Source organism: Porites lutea, chromosome 5 (genome assembly GCF_958299795.1).
Source record: "Porites lutea chromosome 5, jaPorLute2.1, whole genome shotgun sequence".
Lineage (NCBI taxonomy): Eukaryota > Metazoa > Cnidaria > Anthozoa > Scleractinia > Poritidae > Porites > Porites lutea.
Window position 1 is genome coordinate 32,608,786 of NC_133205.1, and position 22,301 is coordinate 32,631,086.

At 38.7% G+C, this 22,301-nt stretch overlaps 1 protein-coding gene across 1 annotated transcript in view; it reads right to left on the bottom strand.

Moving 5' to 3' along the window:
• Positions 1-22,301, bottom strand: part of LOC140938248 (E3 ubiquitin-protein ligase rnf213-alpha-like) — an 81,839-nt gene that overhangs the window by 35,680 nt on the left and 23,858 nt on the right. Inside the window, exons 16-34 of the mRNA XM_073387755.1 lie at positions 18,941-19,542; positions 18,329-18,488; positions 17,032-17,252; positions 16,307-16,627; positions 14,304-15,064; positions 13,576-13,718; positions 13,142-13,216; positions 12,784-12,890; positions 12,079-12,220; positions 7,385-7,607; positions 6,905-7,178; positions 6,079-6,210; positions 5,618-5,711; positions 4,842-5,007; positions 4,251-4,422; positions 2,604-2,710; positions 1,997-2,197; positions 1,342-1,585; positions 270-505 (exon numbers count right to left, since the gene is read on the bottom strand). Of these exons, the coding sequence (XP_073243856.1) occupies positions 270-505; positions 1,342-1,585; positions 1,997-2,197; positions 2,604-2,710; positions 4,251-4,422; positions 4,842-5,007; positions 5,618-5,711; positions 6,079-6,210; positions 6,905-7,178; positions 7,385-7,607; positions 12,079-12,220; positions 12,784-12,890; positions 13,142-13,216; positions 13,576-13,718; positions 14,304-15,064; positions 16,307-16,627; positions 17,032-17,252; positions 18,329-18,488; positions 18,941-19,542 (4,381 nt within the window). The remainder of the gene's footprint in view (positions 1-269; positions 506-1,341; positions 1,586-1,996; positions 2,198-2,603; positions 2,711-4,250; positions 4,423-4,841; positions 5,008-5,617; positions 5,712-6,078; positions 6,211-6,904; positions 7,179-7,384; positions 7,608-12,078; positions 12,221-12,783; positions 12,891-13,141; positions 13,217-13,575; positions 13,719-14,303; positions 15,065-16,306; positions 16,628-17,031; positions 17,253-18,328; positions 18,489-18,940; positions 19,543-22,301) is intronic.

Here is a 22,301-nt window from a genome sequence, read left to right on the forward strand (position 1 = left end):
CTAGTATTAGAAGAGGTGTTAACTTTATAATTTTAACTAAAACATTTACTCCTGTTTCTATTACATGCTTAAGACTAAGGCTAATAACAAACCCAAATTCCTGTAGCTTATTCAAAATTATGAGGTAAGCATTTTAAAGACAATTCTACGTTGGCTATATTTTAAGGCGGTTACCATTACTAAGCATTCACCAAGTCCCAATATAGAACATTGATACTTCCTTTTATGCACGTATATGTATCCTGTAAACATACAAGCAGAAGACTCACTTTCGATATGGGTTGCAAGCAACAATGAATTTCAGACGGTTACTCTTCAAAGAGAGTGGACGCCCATTGCATCTCCGATCGATCATGATTTCCTTGATCATGCCCAAAGCTTCAGTGGTGTTAGCTTCGTCAAAAAACAGAACGGTGTCAAAGCCACGTTGTGCGTTGCGGACGGCCATCTCCTCTGCGTGAACAACATTTCTTTCAATGTCTTTGAAAGTTGTCCCACCATGAATCTTTAGAAAAGAAAATTTCAAACGTCCATCAAAACGATATATAACTTACTAAGGCTATCATATAGAGGGTTTTTAACCTTCTATGTCATTAGTGAAACGTCGAATAGGGTGACTCTGCAAGGACAAATTCATTTTATCAATAGGCCGAAATATGCACTCTGATTCATGTCTCTTGTACCGGTCGTTGCAAGCGGTACAGGTGATTCACAAAAAAAGATAGTATAAAAACACTGATTTGTTTTATCGACGGCCCAATTAAAGAATTACGTATTCATCTTCTTCGCAGTTAACCTCGTAACCCGGGTCTGTAAAAGGATTCGAGCCCTTGATCTCCCAGACACCGTAATGGAGTTCCAGCTTTTGTTTTTCTATCTGATTTATCCTCACTCTCCTGTTATTCCTTGCATGAGGAATATTTAACAGATAAACACTTTTCCAGCGTCTACAATCTTAAAGACAATTGCAGGAACTAATCCGGCAACGATTATTTCTCATGATCAGTTATTGTTAAACTCAATGTTCACATTTCTTCACCGAAATCAAAGGTGTCAAAGCTTGCCAAATTTCGATGTTTATCCTTGTTCAAGTGCTTTCGACATTGTTGACCCAAGTAATATTCAGCAGGAAGCATTTCAGACATCACCCGTAAAATGGCTTAGGTCCACATGATTTTCTCTTTAGTGTCAGTAGTTGCGGCGTCAGAGTGGTTCTTGGTAAAATCAGATGAGCTGCTCTTTGTCCCACACTCACGTCGTCTTTTTCACATTATTGCTAATTTTTTAGGTGCTTTTTCGCTTAAGTCTTAACTCTTTTCTAGTTACATTATAATCTATTACCTTCATCAACAGCAGGTTTTTGCATTTCAGTCCCCCTGTCTGTAGACCACACATGTAACGAATAAGGCGTGTCTTTCCACATCCTGTTTCGCCCATGATGATTACAGGGATGTTACATCTGAATCGCATGTGTATGGCTAGAATTTTCTTAGCATTGTCTCCAGTCAGCTCATAAGATTTATCAGGGTCAATCATCCCCCAGTCCAGGCCCATGACCTTACACAAAGTTTCCATTATTTCACGTCTAGAAACAAACAGTTATCGGTCAAGTTATAACTGCAAAACAAGAACTTGTTGCAAAACGGGGCATGTGTGCTGTTTTTGCTGACTGGGTTTAAATACTTGGTGCATGACTTAAGGCGCTTTCCATTTGTCAGAAGTGGCCGGCCGGCCAGACCAGTCACTTAGCAAATGAAATGGGCTTTTTCCAGAGGGTTTTACTGAAAAACCATCTCCTTCGTGCATACTATTTAGGATTAAAAGTGAAATTAGTGATACGATACCCTATATTTTGTTAGCGATATAGCGTTGCTAAAGAAAAGAAAAGAAATTTAAAAACTGCCCCCTTAATTAGTTTGCTAGTGTAAAAACAGGAGGGTATCATGCAGGTATCCATATAAATGAGAATCTTCTATCTGGGCCGTCACAAACTTACTTATTCTTGCTCTCAAAGTCGTGGTTCAGGTCCACATTTTGTACATAAAGTCCCGTGCGAAGACGTCGTGGCATTAAACTTTTTTGAATAATTTCTCCAGTTTGAGGGTCCAAGAACTCAGCATTTCCATCTTCATCAACTTTGAATCCAAGAAAAGAAAGGGTCACATGATCCGGATGGAAAAATAGATACGGATGAGTACTGCAATCAAAAATCAGTATAGCCAAGGATGAATTTCAATAGCAGGCGACTTAAGCAGTGTTATTACAATCACATGGGAGTTTCGAGTAACTCAGTACTTGAAGATAAGATTTTTCTAACACTGAGCTAATGGGAAGATAATTTCTAAAAGTTTAGAACATTGACAGACAGGTTCTATGAAGTAAACGCGAAAGAGAAACATTATAACATGTACATTATATTTCACATTAATTCCGAGCGAAGCGCCCTGGCGGCGAGGTTTATTAATATGTCATCGGGATATTAGTGTGTGATGCCTGCCTGCCAGGAGAAATAATTCTCCTCCCTGCAAGGGACTCCATATAACAAGTGTGGGAGGTTCTGCGATACACGTATTTCTAGCTAGTAATAGATCGACGTATCTTACCTTTGTTCCCAGGACCGCCGTAGTTGTAGGGGACGAATGTCACTTTCATCATCTGTCTGCTGCATGCCTCTTTCATCTGTTTCTTGTAATGACCGTAAGGAAAAATCCTAGTAACAAAGACATGACGTCGTTTTAAGCGTGAAATCTGGCTAGCTGCAATGCTAGGGATTGGAGAAGGATAGTTCAGATTGAACGGAGTCCATCATAAGCGTGTGAACCAGACCCCCGGTATTGAGTCGAGTGAACCCCTGTGCTCTTTCGCCTTCTTCCGTCCAGTCTAGTCTCCTAGGCCCAGTTGTTCGAACGACGGTTAGCGCTAACCCGGGGATACGTTTTAATCCAGGTTTCTTTTTCTTTTTATCAAAAGCACTCTCTAGAATAATTTTCTCTATTCTTTTTAGAGTATCCAATCATCAAATTGTAGGCAAAGAGAACTAAACTGAATTTGCTTTTTGAGCCCTCATACCTGCTTTCAAATTTCGCACTAACCTAGACTCCCACGCGGACGTTCTTAGGGGTTCGTCACGCGTTCCTGCCCCACGAACGTCTGCTGACTTGAGCAGAAAAAACGTAGACCAATCACAGCAGACTTCCAGATCTGGGAAGTGCACTTTGGACCTTGAGAAATTTAGCGCTTGACTTTTTATACAGCTCCAGAACAGTTCAGAAAGGTCGCATGAAAGGTGAAGACCTTACAGTTTTAGAACAAAGTACTCAGTTAACTTACAAGCGTTATACTAGTGGTTACCCTCAGAATCTCGTTGAAAAAAAAACAATAACGTGTGAAAAAAATTCTGCCTTTTTTTCAGACTTACAAGGTAACCCCGCTGTTACATCACCCAAAGAACAACTTTATGAGCAAATGACATCTAATCCAGCATTTACAGAAAGAAATATGCAAAAAGCCAACGCTTATCTCCTATATTCTTGTCAGAAGCAAAAATCTTTGGTCACGTATCACACTCTAGAGAGCTTGTACGTATCTGTTTGGCTTGTCAACACTTTGACTTGAACAGCGCCGATTGAATCTTCGATAATCTGCATGTGATCTCCAGCCGATATTTGCGAACAATGGGAAAGGAATTTATCTTTCCGTTCAGCAGACGTTCGTGGGGCACGAACGCGTGACGAAGGTCGTTTGCGCGGGAGGCTTGCACTAACCCTGGTTTACCTCAACCCAGCTTCGAACAACCTAGCCCTGAGTCTTGTCAGACTAGTCCAGCATTGTATTTTGTGTTTGATAAATAACGGTAAGAAATAATGATTCAATGCATGAAACTGAAAATGTGTTGGGTTCGTTTTAGATAATTTTCCTTCGGTTGTTAGCTTGAAAGCTGTGCTCCTCTGACCACCGTACATTTCTCTCAAAGCCGTTTACTCGTATATTTTCATCTCTTAATTGTTACTTATTCCTATGTTACTCATATTATATGAAGTGTGAACAAAAAACTAAACTGACCTGAATCTGAAACTAAAGTAAAGTTCTAGTTCAAAAATTTTGACAAGTTTACTAAATATGTTTTACTTTGCCTTGTATGTTTAGGATTGTCTCATCTAAAGCATTTTTGGGTGTATTTAGTGCCTCATTTGCTAGTATATCCAGAATTACCTCATCAATCATCTAAAGCACCCTACAGTTACTCTCACCTTTGACATAATGATCATAAATCTCACTACAAAAATTCGAAAACCTTCCAAAGTGTCCCCAGTAAATTCTGATTTACAGTACACACTTTGCTCGCAGTCCAGAAGTTGGTGATTAAGAAAGCTAACAAATTGCCGCAGCTCGAACCATGATGGGTTATGAACGCCACAGTTCCTATGGACAGCGAGAGACAAAACGTGAAAATAATGGTAAAAATGAATTTTATTCGACCGAATAAATAGACATTTGTGGGGTACATTTTACACAGTGGTCCGAGAAAGCTACAAATTGCCATGAGGTTATATTAAGGATACAAAATCACCGTTGTTCGGTTATTCGGGTAACGCAAGAGTCAAAGGCAAATCTGTCATTGTAAAACAAGTTGAGGTTATCGTAAAAGATGAAGTCCACTAACAAGGACACAGTAGTGGATTATGAGGAACCAGTTGAATAAATTTTCGTCATGAATGCGCGCTGACCATTGCAACAAACAATTCATAAAATGTTTTTTTTTTTCACCAACAGCACTCATAACATAAAATAATAAAAGGCTTCTGTGAATGAGTAGGTCGCGAAAAAAAAATTATACCAACCTGAGCAAGACCTTTAAACATTCCAGTGGACTGCCTTCCGTTCTTTGAGGCATAAATTCAAAGTCCTGTATTTCACGCGGATCTTCATTAAATCGTCGAAGATACTGCCACACACGTTGCACTGCCTCGCTTTTGAACTCTTCATCATCAAAGAGAGGACTTTCATCTGGTTTTAAGACACGATAGTCAAGGCATAGTTATTACTGAGGCTTAAGCAAGTAAGTATTATTTACAAACAGCTATTATTATAGTGTTTTAGCATTTGTTCTATCGAACGCGTCATTAATGCCCTATCAACATGAGAGCGTCGTCTGACACTCACGCATGAAGAAAAATAAATGAATGAACGGACTGATTGAAAAAATATCAATATCTGTTTGAAATCGAGGTGAACGGGGAAAATATTTCTAAAACAGCTAGTACTGTCAAAGAGAATAAAGTTGCTTTTTTACATTGTTTGCCTTTCGCTAAAACTGTTTTGTTTACTTTAATTGTCTTTCTTAATAGGTAATCTTCCAAATGTTCAGAAATCGACTTGCTCAGAGTATGGAATTTAGTTACCTTCTCCTCGGACAAACTACAGTTGTTAATCAATGAGAAACTCTGATTGTTTTGAATAGTTTTATACCTCTATAAACTGTAAGGCGTTCCTAGACAATATTTTTAGGGCCAGTCATGCTTCTGTCTTAGCAATCCAGTACAGTTTCACAAACCACTAGGATCACTGGGTGCAAGTAACTAAGAATTATTCATCAGTGGAACTCGCTGTGAATTACCTTTCTGGTTTCTGATCGGCAGTATCGTCATTGGACGAAAGCACGTAATGGTGGGAAGAAGTTCGAAAAACCTGCAGCTTGTTGTTTCTTCTTTCTAATGGATAAACATATAAAAATTCTTATTTCATAACTCGTGGTGATGAAGATTGAATAAAGAACATTTAACTTTTATGATCCGTTATCAAATAGACCTATTCGGCTAACTCAATGTTGAACCCAATTCAAATCTCCTGGGGTTAAGATTCTTTATGTATTGTCATTGCATTATAATGTGGCATTCACATTTAAATGATATGGAAATTCCTGAAACAAAAGGTTTCATTCCCGAAGCGTGTGAATTGGGTACAACATTAAGTTAGCCGAATAGGTCTATTCGTCATTTTCTTTCTAAAGGCATCATAGGGGAGAGGAGGAATAACAGCAGGATAGACAAATGGGATGTAAATGGCAATCTAACATACCTGGGGTGAGGTGTAAGTAATTTCCAGGATGTACAAATCATGGGGGTTTCGTCTCCAAACACGTCCACGATTATCTGTTAGTTCACCCAGGATGAGCAAGTTAAACAGCAGTGTGTCAATATCAGGTATAACCTGAAAATCGGGGGAAAAACATGTGACACATAATAGACACATAACTAAACTGATGTAAACGTCAGTCTGTATATAAAAAGAGATTTATTGAGTTCTGGTGGAATAGCTCAACAGCGTTAGCTCTAAGCCAAACGTCGAACGTTTAGTGAGACGAACCAAACTTAGTGAGTTAAGTTGTTGAAAAGTTCGACGTCTGGCTCAGTTATGTTCGTCTGAATGAGTTTGGATCGTCCAACACGTTCTATCCGTCTGCTTTAGACGGAGAGAACGTCCAAAGATCGCTTCCGGGACAAACATCGACCTTCACTTGCGACGAACTAAGCTAGCCAGTAAAAAAATGTATGACAATGTATATTTAGCCTCGTTCGGGAAAAAAAATTAAAATTGCTTTTTGGTCTGATTCAGTTGATTGGTTCGACGCCTCCTTAGTTTGACGTCTGACCCAACAGACGACCTGAACTTAATTTACGTTGACAAAATTAGAGTTTGGTTGGTCTCATGAAAAGTTCGACGTTTGTCCTAAGCCTTATATTATCAGCTTATTATTAATAGTAATACTGAAATAGGAACAGGTCAAGTAATTGCTAAGTGTTTCAATTCCCATCGTAGGGAGATGCTGTTGTACTTAAAGACCGATGCTAGGCAGTCACTCAGTCAGTCGTTCAGTTCTTCATTGGTACTCGAAAATACATACCGTGCAAGAACTATCGAGATGAAAAATCCTAGACAAAGGCAAATCTGGATGGAGAGCGTGCGGAAGGAAATATTCAGTGATATCAGCGACACTTGCACGCTCATTGTGCAAGGGAATCGTCACGCACAATAATGGTGGATCTCGTTTTTGCTCCTTCATCTCCTCCGTGATAAGAAGATTGTTTGGAAGGTTTGACACCTGCTCTGCTAACCTTTGAACGACTAAGCTTTTACCCACTCCAGAATCAGTAGAGGTTACTAGGCGAACACTTAAGCTGCAAAAAGAAAGCATCAGATGTTATAATTTTTGGAAACACTGGAGAGGTCTGATCAAGCCTTCTTGTTTAATAATCGATTTTTGGATTTAATCCACACACAGCGTATACAAAATTATAGTTCAAAACGTTTTGTTCAGCCAAACACATCGCTTAGTCTAGAGTGTGTGACTGTCAAACAACTCAGCGTAAGTCGAAAAACCTACTTTCCTGAGCGAATGGTGTCGGCGGCTGGTCTCCAAATCACGTGCTGACCGTGATAACAGCCCTGCCGTCCTTCAGGTGCCGTAAACTGGTCCCGAAGGTAACGTCTTAGCTCCTCTGGTTTAGGATATCTTGGTATTCCTGTCACTTTGTATTCAACCAGGGCGGCCACCATTTGAGCACGTTCTTCATTTTCACTGCTGCACAAGACCACAAGACCAAAGTCTGGAGAAGAATATAAAAAGATCCTTTCCGTTACAGAAAGAATTATAAATCACGCTCTTAAGTTTTGTTTTTCTTCGATGGATCGAAAGTTTTATGTAGAATTCACATTGTTAATGTTATTTCTTTGATATTATAATTATAGTAAATTACTGTTTCTAACTCAATAAGTAATAATGTGATAAAGGTAGGTGATGATCGCTTGTTCATTAAAAGTCACGTTTCTGAAAATAATCGTGCATTGACTATCCAGCATATCAGTCTAATACTGAAGGGACAGGTACTAGCCAAAATTAAGACTCTAAGACAATCACGAGAACTGCACTTGCACCGGTAAATGTAGAGAGAAAACTACACAAATTGGCTAACGATGAGGAAAGAGTCCGACAAGTTGACTAAAGAGGCACACCCGAGGAAGGAATTGGTTTTTGCTGACGAGCTGACACCTATAGTCTTATCCATCATTCACAAAATACATGTCACGAGCAGGAACATATCAGATGTCTATGTAAGTTGTTAACATGCAGAAGAGACATAGGTTGGGTGGAAAGTAGACTGAAAGTGTCTTAGGGCAGGAAAAGTGAATTATCAAGGGAGTTTTTTCCCAAGAAAAGCAAACTTAGAAGAATTTAGGTTCGACTGCTAAAGGTCAATCATGTCAATTACCAAATAACACTATTACGATGACATGAAACATCATGTGATTCCTTTGGAAGTTTAAAGAAAACTTTTGCTTTCCATGTTGACTCCAACTTTATGCACAAAGGGGGGAATTTCATATATCCCATGATGCTTCGCGGCAAATTTCTGTCTTCTCTCCGCAGTCGAAAGAGCGTTCGAGGGAGATTTTCAACGACCTAAATTTCAAGACGCCGCTCATCCAAGGTAAGTTTCAATGAGCCCTGTTAATCTTTGGTATCTTATTAATAATGTAAAATGGTTCCATGGTCATTTCACGCATTATTGCTCTCGTTTACGACCCTGTTAAGCTATGCTGTTTTAACTTGCAAGTGAATATTTATTTAGATGACTTTCAATTACCGAAAACTGTCTTTATCCTAAGAAGGTTTTACCCTAATAAATTATTTAAATCGGCGGACAAGGGGTGCTTGATACTAGTTCCACGCTCCGACCTCTTTCGACCTCGCGATTTTTATGCGTTTGATCGTTTTGAAATATCGCATTTTCTGTCCTTTCTCCGCTAAGATCCAAGACCAGGTTTCAATTTCTTTATCCTAAGTCCTGCGAAGATGGGACATTTTTTCTTGAATTCGCTCTTTTTTCGCTGATCAAAACACAAATATTATCTCTTGAGGATATGATGAATGTTTGAATTCAATGGGTTCTATTATTAAAGCTTTTTTGTCTGATTATTTTAGGTAAAATTGGTTTCTCATGGTGGCTTCCGGTCGCAACCGCGCCTGGCGAACTTGAAATATACATGCCAGCAAATGTCATAGAATAGCACGCCGTAAGACCTCAACCGGCGTATAAAACCTTTTAAGACATTTTGATAATTCTTTTAGGATCCATTGTAGTGAAGAAGTGGGTGTTTTTGTACATGTATTTTGCCATTTCGTAATAAAGCTTTTTGTTTTTATGTTTGACAATGATGCTTAGCTGGTGTTGTGTTATGAAAAATATAGAGATGTCTTTGTTATTTTTATTGTTTGTTGGAGCTATTTCCCTCCTTTGAATTTCATCGCCGATAGACGTCACTTTGCACTTTAACGGTCTCGGTGTTTTCGACTACATATGCCGAGCTTGTTGCGAAGTAAAAGCATGTGCGGTCACCGTACGGTTGACGTACTGCATCGATGAATTATTGAACTGACAATATGAACACAGCGATCACCTACAAGCAACGAAGAGAAATCTCACACCTAGAATATGTATTTATTTCAAGCCAAGTACGTGGAAATCGCTTGTTAATCCATGAAGAGCTTTAATTTTTATCAACGCACGTTAAAACAGGACGTACTAGTAGTAGTAGTAAACCTTTATTTAACTAGGGTAATCCCTTCAGAATACTTAAAAGTATATCTGTTATCAATAGGAGCCCTAAATTAAGACTAATAAAAAAAAAATTCAAAATAAATAATAAGAAACTAAGTAACTATAAGTGACAGTATAACAATTAAAACTAATTCTTATTTACTAAATAATTATTATACACAACTGAGCCATTATAATAAAAACTTTTCTTGGCGGTCTCTTACTGCAGGTAAATATATAAAATTGCTTCTTCTTGTTTCTCTTAAAATAATTTCCTTATTCAACTTAAAATAATTCTTTAAAAACTGTGGTACATTATTACTTAAACACCTCTTCACTAAACCTAAAATATGAGCGTTACGGCGATCTTCTAAACTCTGAAATCTGACGCAAAGACTTTCCTCGCTAGCTTCTAAGAACATTTGTGTGGACTGCGTTGCTATCGTAAGGCTTAGTTAACTCATAATCGGCGACCAAAAGACTCTCTTTGACTTAACAAGAGATATATTTGGAATAGTAAAACGAAAATCATAAATAGATCGACACAGCAAAGGTACAGAAAGTTTTATCGGCAAAACAAGTCGCTCTCCACTGCCACGTCCCTGTTAATAGCATCACGTGCGTTCGGAAGCTTGATAAACAAGACGCTACGGAGCGTACACTTCGGCGTCGTGGTTGTGGAACTAATCAATTGTAAACGCGGAGGAATAGTAAGAAATCAAATATGGTAAGAGTAAGGTGTTAATTTGTGAAATTATGGGATTTGTCAGGATATTCTGAAAAACTAGCATTTCGGGACAAATTGTCTCCGAGATATTAGCCCAGTTATGCTCTGATGACTCCATACAAATCCTTCTAAAAAAACAATTCTCTATTTTTCTTAGTCACATCAGGCTTCAAAAACAGCATAGCAGTCTCATGTACTGATTAAAGATATGTAAGGCATGGGTAAGGAGTCAATTACGTTGAGCATGGAAGTGGCTGAAACTCAAAGTCACGAGTTCGAATGTTTTGAGGATAATTTTTCACTGACTATCAGCACGCAGGGATGTCGGATTAACACAAGGAAGTTTAACACCAAAGGAACATAGCCTTTACAGAGCTTTAAAACACAGCATCCACCAACACAAACTTGACTTGAACTTTGAGTAAAACTAAACAGCCTCTACCAATAATAACAAACTCTCACTTGAACTTCAGATATCTTACGGCTTCCGCGAACTTGTAAACACAATACCTGAAAATCGACCTTCATCACACTTGACTAAACTCAACAGTCCAGCTCGTGGGAAAAAAACTTAGTTCTTCAAAAGAACTCGCTTGGAACTTGTATACCGTTTGAGATAAGGTTCTAGAAAATACTAAACAGCAGGCGAATAGTAGTAGCTTTTCGACATATTTTATGATTTCAGTAACTGATGCAAATCTGCTGACTCATGCTGAAATGTAAACATGCCCTAATTAATTATTCATGGATAATCCAAAAACGTAGAGAACGTTCGAGAAAGTCACGCAACGCATGAAAGCAATTTTACTACGTAACACTCAACAAAGAAAAAATGTCTTTTTGCAGCATTTTGTAACTTTAAATTCATCATAAAACAGTTCGAAAGGAGGGCTCACTCGTGAAATGTTTTTCAACACTCGAAGAGAACTTTCTTGTCTCTGCGCGGCCACGAAATATCCTCTATTTATTCCTCGAGTAATTAAAGACTAAACTCTGATCTCAAGATATCACGAAGTAGTCCGGTCTCATTTCGTGAAATAGTTGAAACAAGCCGAAAAGTCACGAACTTGCACGCCCAATCTTGTCCCGAAACAAGTGCATCATTTCATAACTATTTTTCATATCCTAAACTACCTTGGGTCGCAGTAGCGCAATCGGCTAATCCCTCAACTTAGAGTCTCCTCTGATCTGACGGGTCACACAGGTGAGTCGGTTCAAACCCCGGGAAAGCCAAAATAATAATTCTTTCTTCCTCGAAAAAGTTGAAGAATAAATCAAAGAAATCGAAGTGATCTCGAGGTATCTCGAATTAATTCGGCTCTCACTTCGTCAAATAGCCGAATAAAACCGAAAACCTACAGACTTTGCATGCCCAATCTTGTCAAAAAATTATAACTTTGATACATTCCTGAGCGTCGCGAAACCTTTACTTCGCGCTCCGCCGAAGTAAAAAGTACGAAGCGATGAATCATGGGATATATGAAATTCCCCCCTTTTTTATGCACCCAAGCGCAAACATGGCCAATCCTAAACCAACATGTCAGGAAGCTACCACGCTGCGAGGTGAAGTAATTAGAGGAATGGATAAAGCGGAACCTGTGACGCAGTATACTGTGAGCTGCCAACGTCTTTTATGGTTCGTTAAATAATTCTAGACACCTCACGGTAGCTTATGATGATGATAAAGATTTCTTGTGCAAAAGAAAATAAACAATAATAAAAAAAGAACCAAACCAAAAATAGAAATATTACTTTCATTGTTGTAATCTCGTATCAATGTGTGCAGACAATCGGCTGCCTTCTGGCTAACGTCATAGTCCAGCAGATCACCCATAACAAGACAGTGAAATTTTCCCTGTGGGTCCGTCAATGCACGACGCCACAACAACTCTACCTATAAAATAAATGGACCACATTCGAAGAAATAAATATCTAAAAAATATCTAACAAACATCTAAAATGTTATCATAACATTTGTAACAAGCCATGAATGCACGGATGCCCAGTGAATAAGCACTGGTCAATTTCACTTGGTTAGTTCCTGTATGCTTTTCGCTCAATTATGAGATAGTATTTAGTTAAAGGCTGTCCTTCCCGCAAGCAGCTCTAAGGGCAAAGTGATATACCTCCTTAATTTAAATCTTGGAAAACACGAGTAAAAGCATTTATCGGTAGAGTCCTTACTGATTTAAAGGGTTTCCATCATGAATTAATGACATAACTTAATGTAATAAAGTAACATTTAACCAAGTAAGTTCATTGGAGCAGTTTCATCGAAGACTTTTCCTTTGCATGATTAAATAGAAAAGATATTACGAGGTAACGCGGACAAAATAAAAGCGGCTCCAGGAAAATAGAAGGATGAAGCGTGAAGTAATGTGAAGGGTCAATAAGCTAACAACAAGGTCGAAAAATGTTTAATTTAAGCACGGAATAAAGCAGTCTCCAGGTTTTTACCTCCTCTGCTGTCGTTGTAGATGTGCAAACCAGAACTTCGTTACCATCTGGAAGATTCTGTGCCCCACCTTCCTTGTAAAGGCTGAGCACGGCAGGAAAAATGTTTTCTGTAACAAAAGATGACATATTCACACATATACCCGCAAACTTACGGGTAATCACACTCCAGTAAGTATTATGCACTTGTCCTCAGGACAGTGCTTCAATAAAAAACGTAATAACTTCCAATAAAATTTTCATCTGTTACTTCATTGATTGGTTGCCAGGTACAAAAGCCGTATTGTTTAGCGTTCACGACATCGATGTCATTTGAAACCGAAGATGTGGCCTAAAACATGCGATCTAAAACAAGTATTACCTCTGGGCGCCAGAATCAGATTTGGTCTTCCCTTTTTCAAGTAGTTAGGAAACGGTCGCGTTGCTGTTCTTTCTTCTAAGGAAAGGAAAACCAATAATAACATTTGTTTTTGTTCTAATCTAAATATAAAATGGTTTTTGAGGAAAATTCCAAGTATATTTTGTAATGAAACAAAAAAAAAAAAACAACGTACCCACCACCGGAAAATGACGAACAAAAAAATCAAATCAGTGAGTTAACATAGGAAGATTAAATATACCAAATAAAATGCCAATAATGTTACTATCTACAAACACGGCGAAAAAGTTAGACTCGCGACTTTCGGAAAAAAATTCCATTAGTGGGTGATTTGGGACTGCCGACGCCCGGGTGCCGACGTGCTAACCACTTGGCAATGCTTCCTTCTCGTATTTAAGCGAGCAGTAGATAATTACCATTGGAAGCAAAATGGGATAGGAAAACAGCGACTTCTTCCAAGGTTAAGTAACTGCCTCCTCTTTGTTCGTCAAACGAGATCTCTTCTAATGTGCTTGAGTCTACCACTTCTACCACTTCAGAATTATTATCGTCTGATGCGCTAATGAAAAATAACGGGTGCAAAATTCGCAAATGAATAACTCGCAACCGTTCGAGACAACAATGATTTACAAACAACAGAAACATTGCATGTGCACTTAAACTTGCAGTTGTTGGAAGGAAAAATAATTACAGGCTTGAGAGGGCTTAAACAAGAACCTGATAAACTTACACGGAATTGGCATCCATCATTTAGTTAAGGGTTATTCGTGAGGCAAAGTAAGAATACCATGACTCTTAAATTTTTCAAGTAAAGACCTTTGGCAATCACAAAAAGAACAGTACATAATAAACTGTTATCCCAGTAGGTTAAGTTTAGTTTTGTGTCGCCAAAATGTGTGTAACAGAACAAAAATCTGCAAACCTTGAACCCCACCCCAAGAAAACTACTCCCAGGCTTACACCCCACCACCGCCAGAATAAAAACCGTTCCTGACCTCCTAAAACGGTAGACACAGATTATAAGAATTGCCAAAAATATCGTAAATGTTTCTGAAAAGAAATAAAAAAAATATGAAGTTTGAGATCAAGCGAACTAGCTCTCATGAGGTGTTTGAGGCGGGTTGAGCCAAAAAATAATAAATACCTGATGTCTTCTTCTTCCGAATCTTCTGAGCTCTCCGAAGACTCTAATCCTGCAACCTCTTTTACAATAACTCTAAATAAGGGATTCTTTTTCGCCTGATCGCAGAGATCATCTATCAGATCATCATTGGTGTTGTTTTGTACACACCAAATCACGAGGTCGGCTTCACTGCTTTGCCAGTTGTCCACAAGGGCAGCTAAGGCTAGACGTTCAGCCTCGGGATAATTCAACTTCTCAACACTTTTCAGAAGAAGTTCGAATTTTTCTTCAATTTCAACTTGTTCATCTGCTGCTTGATGATAATCAACCACATGGCTGCCAGGCAATTTGGGTTGGTCTGAAACCCCATCGTCAAAGTTTTCACTCTCTTGCATTACCCCAGCTTCAATTAAAACATCCTTTAAGGCCGACGGAGAAATACCGGGAGCAATTTTTTCAAGAAGTGCAAACACTTGAAAGTTGAGAAAATCTATGTTAGCGCTGCGTTTAATGGCAGCGAGTTCCTTTCGCAAAAACAGTAATTGCTGTGTTGTGAAATAGTTAAGCTCACGATACTTCATTCTCTGTTCGTGCAAGCGCACTCTGTAGGCATCATAGCGAAGTTCGAATTCCTGGGCTTGGGAGATGATGTCATTTATGACTTCTTTACCCATAATGCTGCTTTTACATTTATATTCCTTGTTCCAGTCGAGGTAAGACACATCTCCAATTCCGCAGAGTTTAACATACGCCTCACCCAGTCGAACGGCACCTTGCAAAATCTGAAAAAGAAGTAGCTGATTTGTTATTTCCAGGCATCGTGAAGCGATGTAGACACTAAATTGAGTTTCAAACTAAGATGTGAAGGTGCCCTAAGAGCTTCAATTTCTTACTCATACCGAGAATGCCAGGTTAACCATAAAAGAGTATTTAAGGTGATTCCATAGTAAAAGAACCTAACATAGATTGTAGCTTAGACTTGGTACACTGATGTAACAAGTCAAGAAGATGATAAGAAAGTAAAAAAAAGTGGGGGTCACCGTGCTCGTTTTGACGTCACAATGCTGACAAATACGGCTATTTAGGACCCTTTTACAAAAACCGCGGGCAGCCCAAAATTAGAGAAAAAGGAGAGATTTTTTCGATGATGCATGTGGCATCACACAGAATTTGACTTTAATGTATTGTTCATCCACTTAGGTACCAGAAAAATGCCTTTTAATGTCCTTGTTTTTACTTTACGCTCCAAAGTAGAATTAAATTGGACGCGCGCTTTTTGACCCGTGATGGCTCAATCCGTACAATTTAGTAAAATTGCCAAAAAACTGAACATAGATTTATGCCAATTTTTTTCTCATCGAAAGGAAGCACTGTCCTTATTAAAATCATGAAATAAAAAATGGGGGTCACCGTACTCGTTTTTGCGGTAGAGCTGCAGAAAGTGCGCACCAAACGCATTTTCTCCAATTTTTGATAGAGGACTGGGGCGAGTTTCAAAATAGAATGTATGTGAAAGGGGGAAGAAACTATTAAAAAATCCGTTTTTACAGAATTTACATCGAGATATCACATTCAGGACACAACGTGATAAAGAAAGTGTTTAAATGAAAATCAAAGTGAGTAAGCACAAGTTAAACATCCACTATCGAGGTTCTCCTAGAGGAGGTCGAACTCAGCAACACGCGTACTGCTTACGTTATGCACATTCCCAACACGTTGAGTCTTACCTCGGCAAGAAAAACCAGCAAGCAAAAATTCCAATAGCGTTTCTCTTCAGTCAACTTCATTTTAATAATGTTACTTCACATGCTCTTGTTTACGGCGGACATCTTGTTATGCGCAGTAAGAGATGCGCAGTGCAAAACTAGGGAATCACCTTAAGATGGGGGGCATTTAACGATTGCCACACATTAATCACTGTTCAAACTCTAAACGGAGAATATAATCTGCCAAAGAAACTTAGTCGCCTGACGATTGGTGACAGTGAAGTAATTTGTGTTTAGCAAAGAGAGAAAAAATCATACCTGGCCAAATCTGTCCACATCATCCTGCCCAGCAGAGCGTTTACCAGAAATGAGAGCTAATTTGCTTTGCAGTTCTTTAAGTTTATCAAGACTGTACTCTCTGAAAGCCGAGGTTGCGTTGGCACCGCCCTCTGAAGGAAGTATCAAATTGACAACAGAATGAACTGTTTTCTTGTCAGAAGGCTGTGATGCGGTCGTGGTGTCCAGTTGACCAATGCAATAAACGCCTCTTTCATTAATGTTCTGGGCCAATTCAAGAGAGGACATGGCATGAGCATCTTTTACTCCCTTGAGCCACTCTAGATGAGCAGTGATACCCTCCTAGAAAGGAAAAGCGCAACTTAGGCCAGTTATGCATATCTTGATCATGCATAAGTTAATCGCATTAATTTAGTAAAAATCTGGTTAATTTAGAACAGAGTTAAGTTCTTGAAATACTCTATCGCCAAAATTCATTAATTTGACAGCGGAAAAGCAAAAAGAGAATAGGGACTGCAAATTGCTGGTTTGCACGTGACGTCACGGCGGTTATGTTGGTGGTGTATTAGGGTTAAGAAAAAAAGCATTTCCCTCCTCTGGGAGCTAAAACCTATTTTCATGTAATTCTTCTAGAAAAAATTGTATTATATTGACCACCAAAACACCATCAACATGGCATGCAGCCTTGTCACGTGGTTGCAAGTAAAAAATTACGGACAAGGATAAACTAAACAGTTATTCTTTACCAGCTGTTTTGGCAGAGTTTTGTTTTCGTCAATTTCTTTCCAAACTGTGTCAAATATCCTTAACAATTGACTGAAGCCAATATCTTTATCCAGATCAAAAATGAATGGAGCGAATCCAAGTGCTGTAGTGTGCAAAAATGAGACACGGTCGGTTTCAATGTCACTTTCTCCGGCAGACATCATTGCAAGGTCCACAAGTGTTTTGACTTCTTCCCGCCCTCCTAAATTACAAAAAAGGAAAAAAAGAAAAAGAAAAGGAAAGAAGGCTACTTATTTCTGCTTGCCATTTAAATGCTGACTACTATTTCAAGGACCATAAGTTTCCAGACAATTTGTGGAAATGAAGGGCTAATATAGATCTATCCAGTAATCAAGATTCTTATTACAACCACTCGTGCGATTGACTTGCTTAAGTAACATTTTTACCAATAAAATCGCTTTTAGAAAAGGGGAAAATTACACTTTTGTGATTTTTGTCAAGAAATACGATGTTGTCCAGTTCCATGGGGGTAAATTTTACCATTGTCCAGCGCAAATAACCTATTAGTAAACTTCTGAGATGAATCCTGGGCGCAGCAATGCTTTAAACTAAAGGTAATGTGGCTAATTTCTTACGATTCAGCTTTGTTTTGCCCAATGTTATCTTGCTTCTCGGTAGTAATCTGGTTTCAGCCGTGCAGATGACCCAAATTAATTGTCTTGGTTCCTTACCGCAGTGCGGACTCTTAAACCGGGACACTTCGGAGAAGATCGCCCAATCAATGTGAAAACAAGAGATTGTCAATTTCTTCTTTTGCAAACGGACCAATAACGCTTTATGAATTTGTGGACTGATTCCTGAGAGGTCAGGTAATTCAAGCGGTTAAAGATTTCATCAGTTGCATACTTAAACCTTAAATTTTATTGGTCTGCAATTGGGATTGAACAATCTTCGATCATGCCTTAGTTCGGTATATTTGTCCTCGCGATTTCGTCTCCAGAGCCTTCGATACCATTGTCCAGCGAATCTAAGACTCAGTGGGATGGAAAGTAAACGGCAAGGTCATTCATTGGTGAATAATTGCTTATTATCAGAGCAAAAGTGATTAACTTGAAGCACGCCTATTTTCAGTCAGTCAATCTTAAAATGGAAAATGGTTTTGAATCCATATGGCATTTTTTTAATTAACAGGGCTAATCCCTCTTTCTGGAAGTGAATCCCCTCTCATGCGTACCAATGCGGTATAGTATCCAAAGAAAGAGATTTGTTGACTGTCTGTCATTTGTTGATTTGTTTTCCCGGAAAAAAAACATTTACCTTTCAATTCTTCTCGAAGCCAGAAGATGTACTCTTTGCATTTAATGACAGTTCTCAAGCACTCAATCTTTTCTCGTGTAAGCTGTTCAAGGCCTTTTCCCATTTCTAAAATGCCTTCACTGATAGTGTCTAGTGTTCGCCGGTCAAACGATTCTTCAATCTGTACGGAATTAAACACAAGTAGCTTTACTAAGTTCTTGGCATTGCTACCTATACTTAGCTTATTCTTGTCATTCATGTACTTAAATAACTTGAATTGTTTATAAATGGGTAGCCTGAATGTAATAAGCCCCATGGCTTTCTATTCGGGCTGCCCTGCCACGTTTGGTGGTAAATTACCTGATAAATAAATAAATTAATTAATTAAAATTTTAAAAAAATTCCAATCCAATCTTTGCAACACCAAGCGTTGAGTGAAAGATATAATCATTTCAATACTGAGTATTTTCGGATTTAGCTTAATATGTTCTCTCGAATATGCCCCCTATGTCGATTTTAAGCTTATATGGAAGTCTAAGGTCCACTGAAACATCGATGGAGTAATGATAGATCCATTACAGAAAATGAAAAAAGCAAACAAACATACAAAAAACGAAAAACAAAAACAATTACCTGATCATGGAAATCCTCAAGTCCTTGGAAGTCTCCCTCAAGGCCCATTTCATTTTTAAATAGCAGGACTATTTCTACTGCATCGGAACACTCACTTAGTTTAAGAGACTGCTTGATCTGATCAATTCGATGATAAAGATCGGACTCTTCGACACCTTCTTTATCAGAAAAACACGCCAATGTTGTTTCTATCTCGGCATCAAGAAGTTTTTGATCTTCCACAAATCTTCCAAACTGTTCCTTTACTTCTTTAAGACGAATTTCTCCACTGATAATTCTCATCCACAAGTCCTGCCATCTTCGATAGCAGGGTGTCCACACAAGCTCAAACACATTATCTATGGTCATCCTTCCATTGATTCCCTTGTCTTTGGAAATGTCGGCTGCTCTTTGAACACACTTTTTCCACAATGCCACAAAAAGTAAACTACCCTGAACGCAGTAGAGCGATTGTATCATCCGCTTATTCATTGCAGAAAGGCCAAAGAATTTTACAATGGGTTCATCACCTGAACTGCGCTTGTAGCACATTTCTGACAGTTGGCAAGCTAAAGGATCTTTGTCTAACTTTTCTTTGATTTCACCTAGGTCCACATCAACAACTGCAAAAAAATAAAGTCATAAAAATAACGTTGTCTAGATTATATTTCTTACATCCGTGGCCCCATTCAGAAACACGGTAAACATTGGACACTCTTCATGTTCGGCCGTTATCTGTAGAAAACGAAGCGCTCTTGAAATATATAAATTTCACCCCACATAGGGGTGCAAGATCATGGAGATAGCTTTAGCCGATTGCTGGCCGAAGAGAAGGATTTAATTGGTATGTATCAAGACGCTCTTTTTAAAGGGGTTTGTACAAATTTTGTTCTCCTTAAACAGAAGAGGGAATAATAGTTTTTGAAACTGCTTCTTAATCGAGATTCTACTTAAACAGAAGAGGGAATAATAATTTTTGAAACTGCTTCCTAATCGAGATTAACCGTCGTTTAATATGATCTTAGGCCCGTTTCCGTCAAACGTCGTACTACTGCCGTGCCGAATTAAATTGATCGAATCAAATTCGACTTTTAGCACGGCAGTAGCCCGAAGTTTGAAACCAAGTCGTGCTACTGCTGTGTCGAACTCAATTCATAAATTATAAATACATTAGAATACATGTAAAAGTTTGCTTAATCGTTTCTTTATTTTTGTGTTGTTTTCGGCAACAGCCGTCCTATTCGACTGAATTAAACTCGACGTCTGAAACCAAGTCGTGCTAGTGTCGTGCTGCAGTCGAGCTACAGTCAAGCCAGCTTAGCACGGCAGTAGCACGATGTTTGAAACAGGTCTTAGAGTTTCAAGATACTAATAACTCGTAATACAGTAATAAAAGTGCTACAAACGTCGAATTTTCCATAAGACGAACCAGACTTAGTGAGTTCAGTTTGACGTCTGGCTAGGTTAAGTTCGTTTGAATGAGTTTGGATCGTCCAACACGTTCTATCCATCGAAGATCGTCTTCGTGACAAACGTCGACTCACATGCGCCAAAAAAATTAATGAATTAAAAATTTGTATGAACGGTATATTCAGCGTAGTTCGGTAGAAAAATTGTAAAAGTTGCTTTTTGGTCGGATTTAGTTGATTGGTTCGACGAGTCCTAAGCTAGTTCAGCGGTTGACACAACGGACGATCTTAACTTAACAGTGCACAGTAGTTTTCAAGGAGTTATAATAACTCCTTCATTGGGGCTAATTTAACTCCTTACAGTGGAGTTATTTTTTGGGGAGTTATTTTAACTCCAAAAAGAAGTTTGAAGAACTCTTTTTCAGGAGTAAAAGTGACTCCAGATATTGAGGAGTTAAAATAACCCCAGAAAAGGAATTATCCTGTACCTAAAATTTTTACTCCACTTTCAGAGTTAAATTAACTCCAAAAAGAGTACAGGTGATGTTGCCCAGTATCCGGACACTTCAGTTTAAAATTGCAATAACTTTCCTTTATTAATCGCAAGAGCTCGAAATTTGGCCCAGAGAAAATCTATCTAGTCCTTAATATGACGAAAGACAGTTTAACTTTTTTGCCTTTGTTTCCATCGCGAAATTAATATTTTTGCAGAGCTCCTATGTTGCCCAGTATCCGGACAGCTGGCCCAGTATCCGGACACAACAATAATAACGTCATTGTACGTAAATTTCGACAGGCAAGCGACTTATAAGCTTTTCTTGCACTTGCAAAGTAGTCTGGCAATCGATTCCGAAAATATAACCCAGCATCGTGAAATAAAACATAACAAATGACTGGGGCATGGTGGGGAACGCGAGCGGCTGTTTTAAAAATGGTATAATTTCTCACTTCTTTGTCTAGGAACTTTTCCACTGATTTAAGGAAGGCATCCGTGGACATGCCGAAGCCGCAGTTTGCAAGCTCAATTAGCCAATCTGCAAACGACTTTCTTTCTTCATTTTTTATTTAAAGACAAGCTTGGGGAAGGGACCTCAACCTGACGGTCAAAGGTCACTCTCCTATTTAGTTTGACCTGCAGTGTTGATTTCTTCATGCTCAGTCCCCACAATAAGCCTTCTTTTCTAGCACTAATTCCTCCTTCTTTCACATCTCTCAATCCCTTTGTGACATTTTTTAGACCATTGCAAACCCATTCTAGCAGTCCCAACTGGGGAAAGTATGAGAATTCCAGGTTCAACTCGGACGCTTTCAGTTATATATAGAAAATGCAGTCACGCGAAACAAGCGGCGCACACGAAATCAAGTCGCCTCTGAATGAGTGAAGAAAATTTCCATACGGAGTTGAGTAGAGTTACATTTTACGACTATATCATATATCCTAAGCTTTAATTATAGTTACTGATATGAAATAAGTCTTATCCGGGGAATTTACACAGCTAATTCATCGATTCTGTACAGCAAAGAAAAAACTGTCCGGATACTGGGCACATGACATCAAAACTTAGTGAATGTTTCTGGCTTCCGTTATTCCAAACAAATCGAATTTCAAGAAGAATTAATAAACTTTCTGAAAACCTGACTTCCTTAAGTATCTTCACTTTAAAAATAAAACAGTTTCTTTGAAAATATCACACCCTACCCTCCCTTTTCTGAGCAGCATTAACTTTACTGCGCAGTAAACAGCGTAAATATTAGCCATGAAAAGTTTCTTCACCTGATCAGAACGGCGTCTTCTGCGACTGTCTCGCAAGCTTTCAAATCGCCAAAACTTTCACCTTAAAGCTGAAAAGTTCAGCTTTCATTCGAAATACTTCGTTTACCGAAAACTGAAAAGGGCGCCTCAAAAATTGAGTTTTTGTTTCAAGTGTCCGGATACTGGTACCGTCCGGATACTGGGCAACATACTGTAAGAA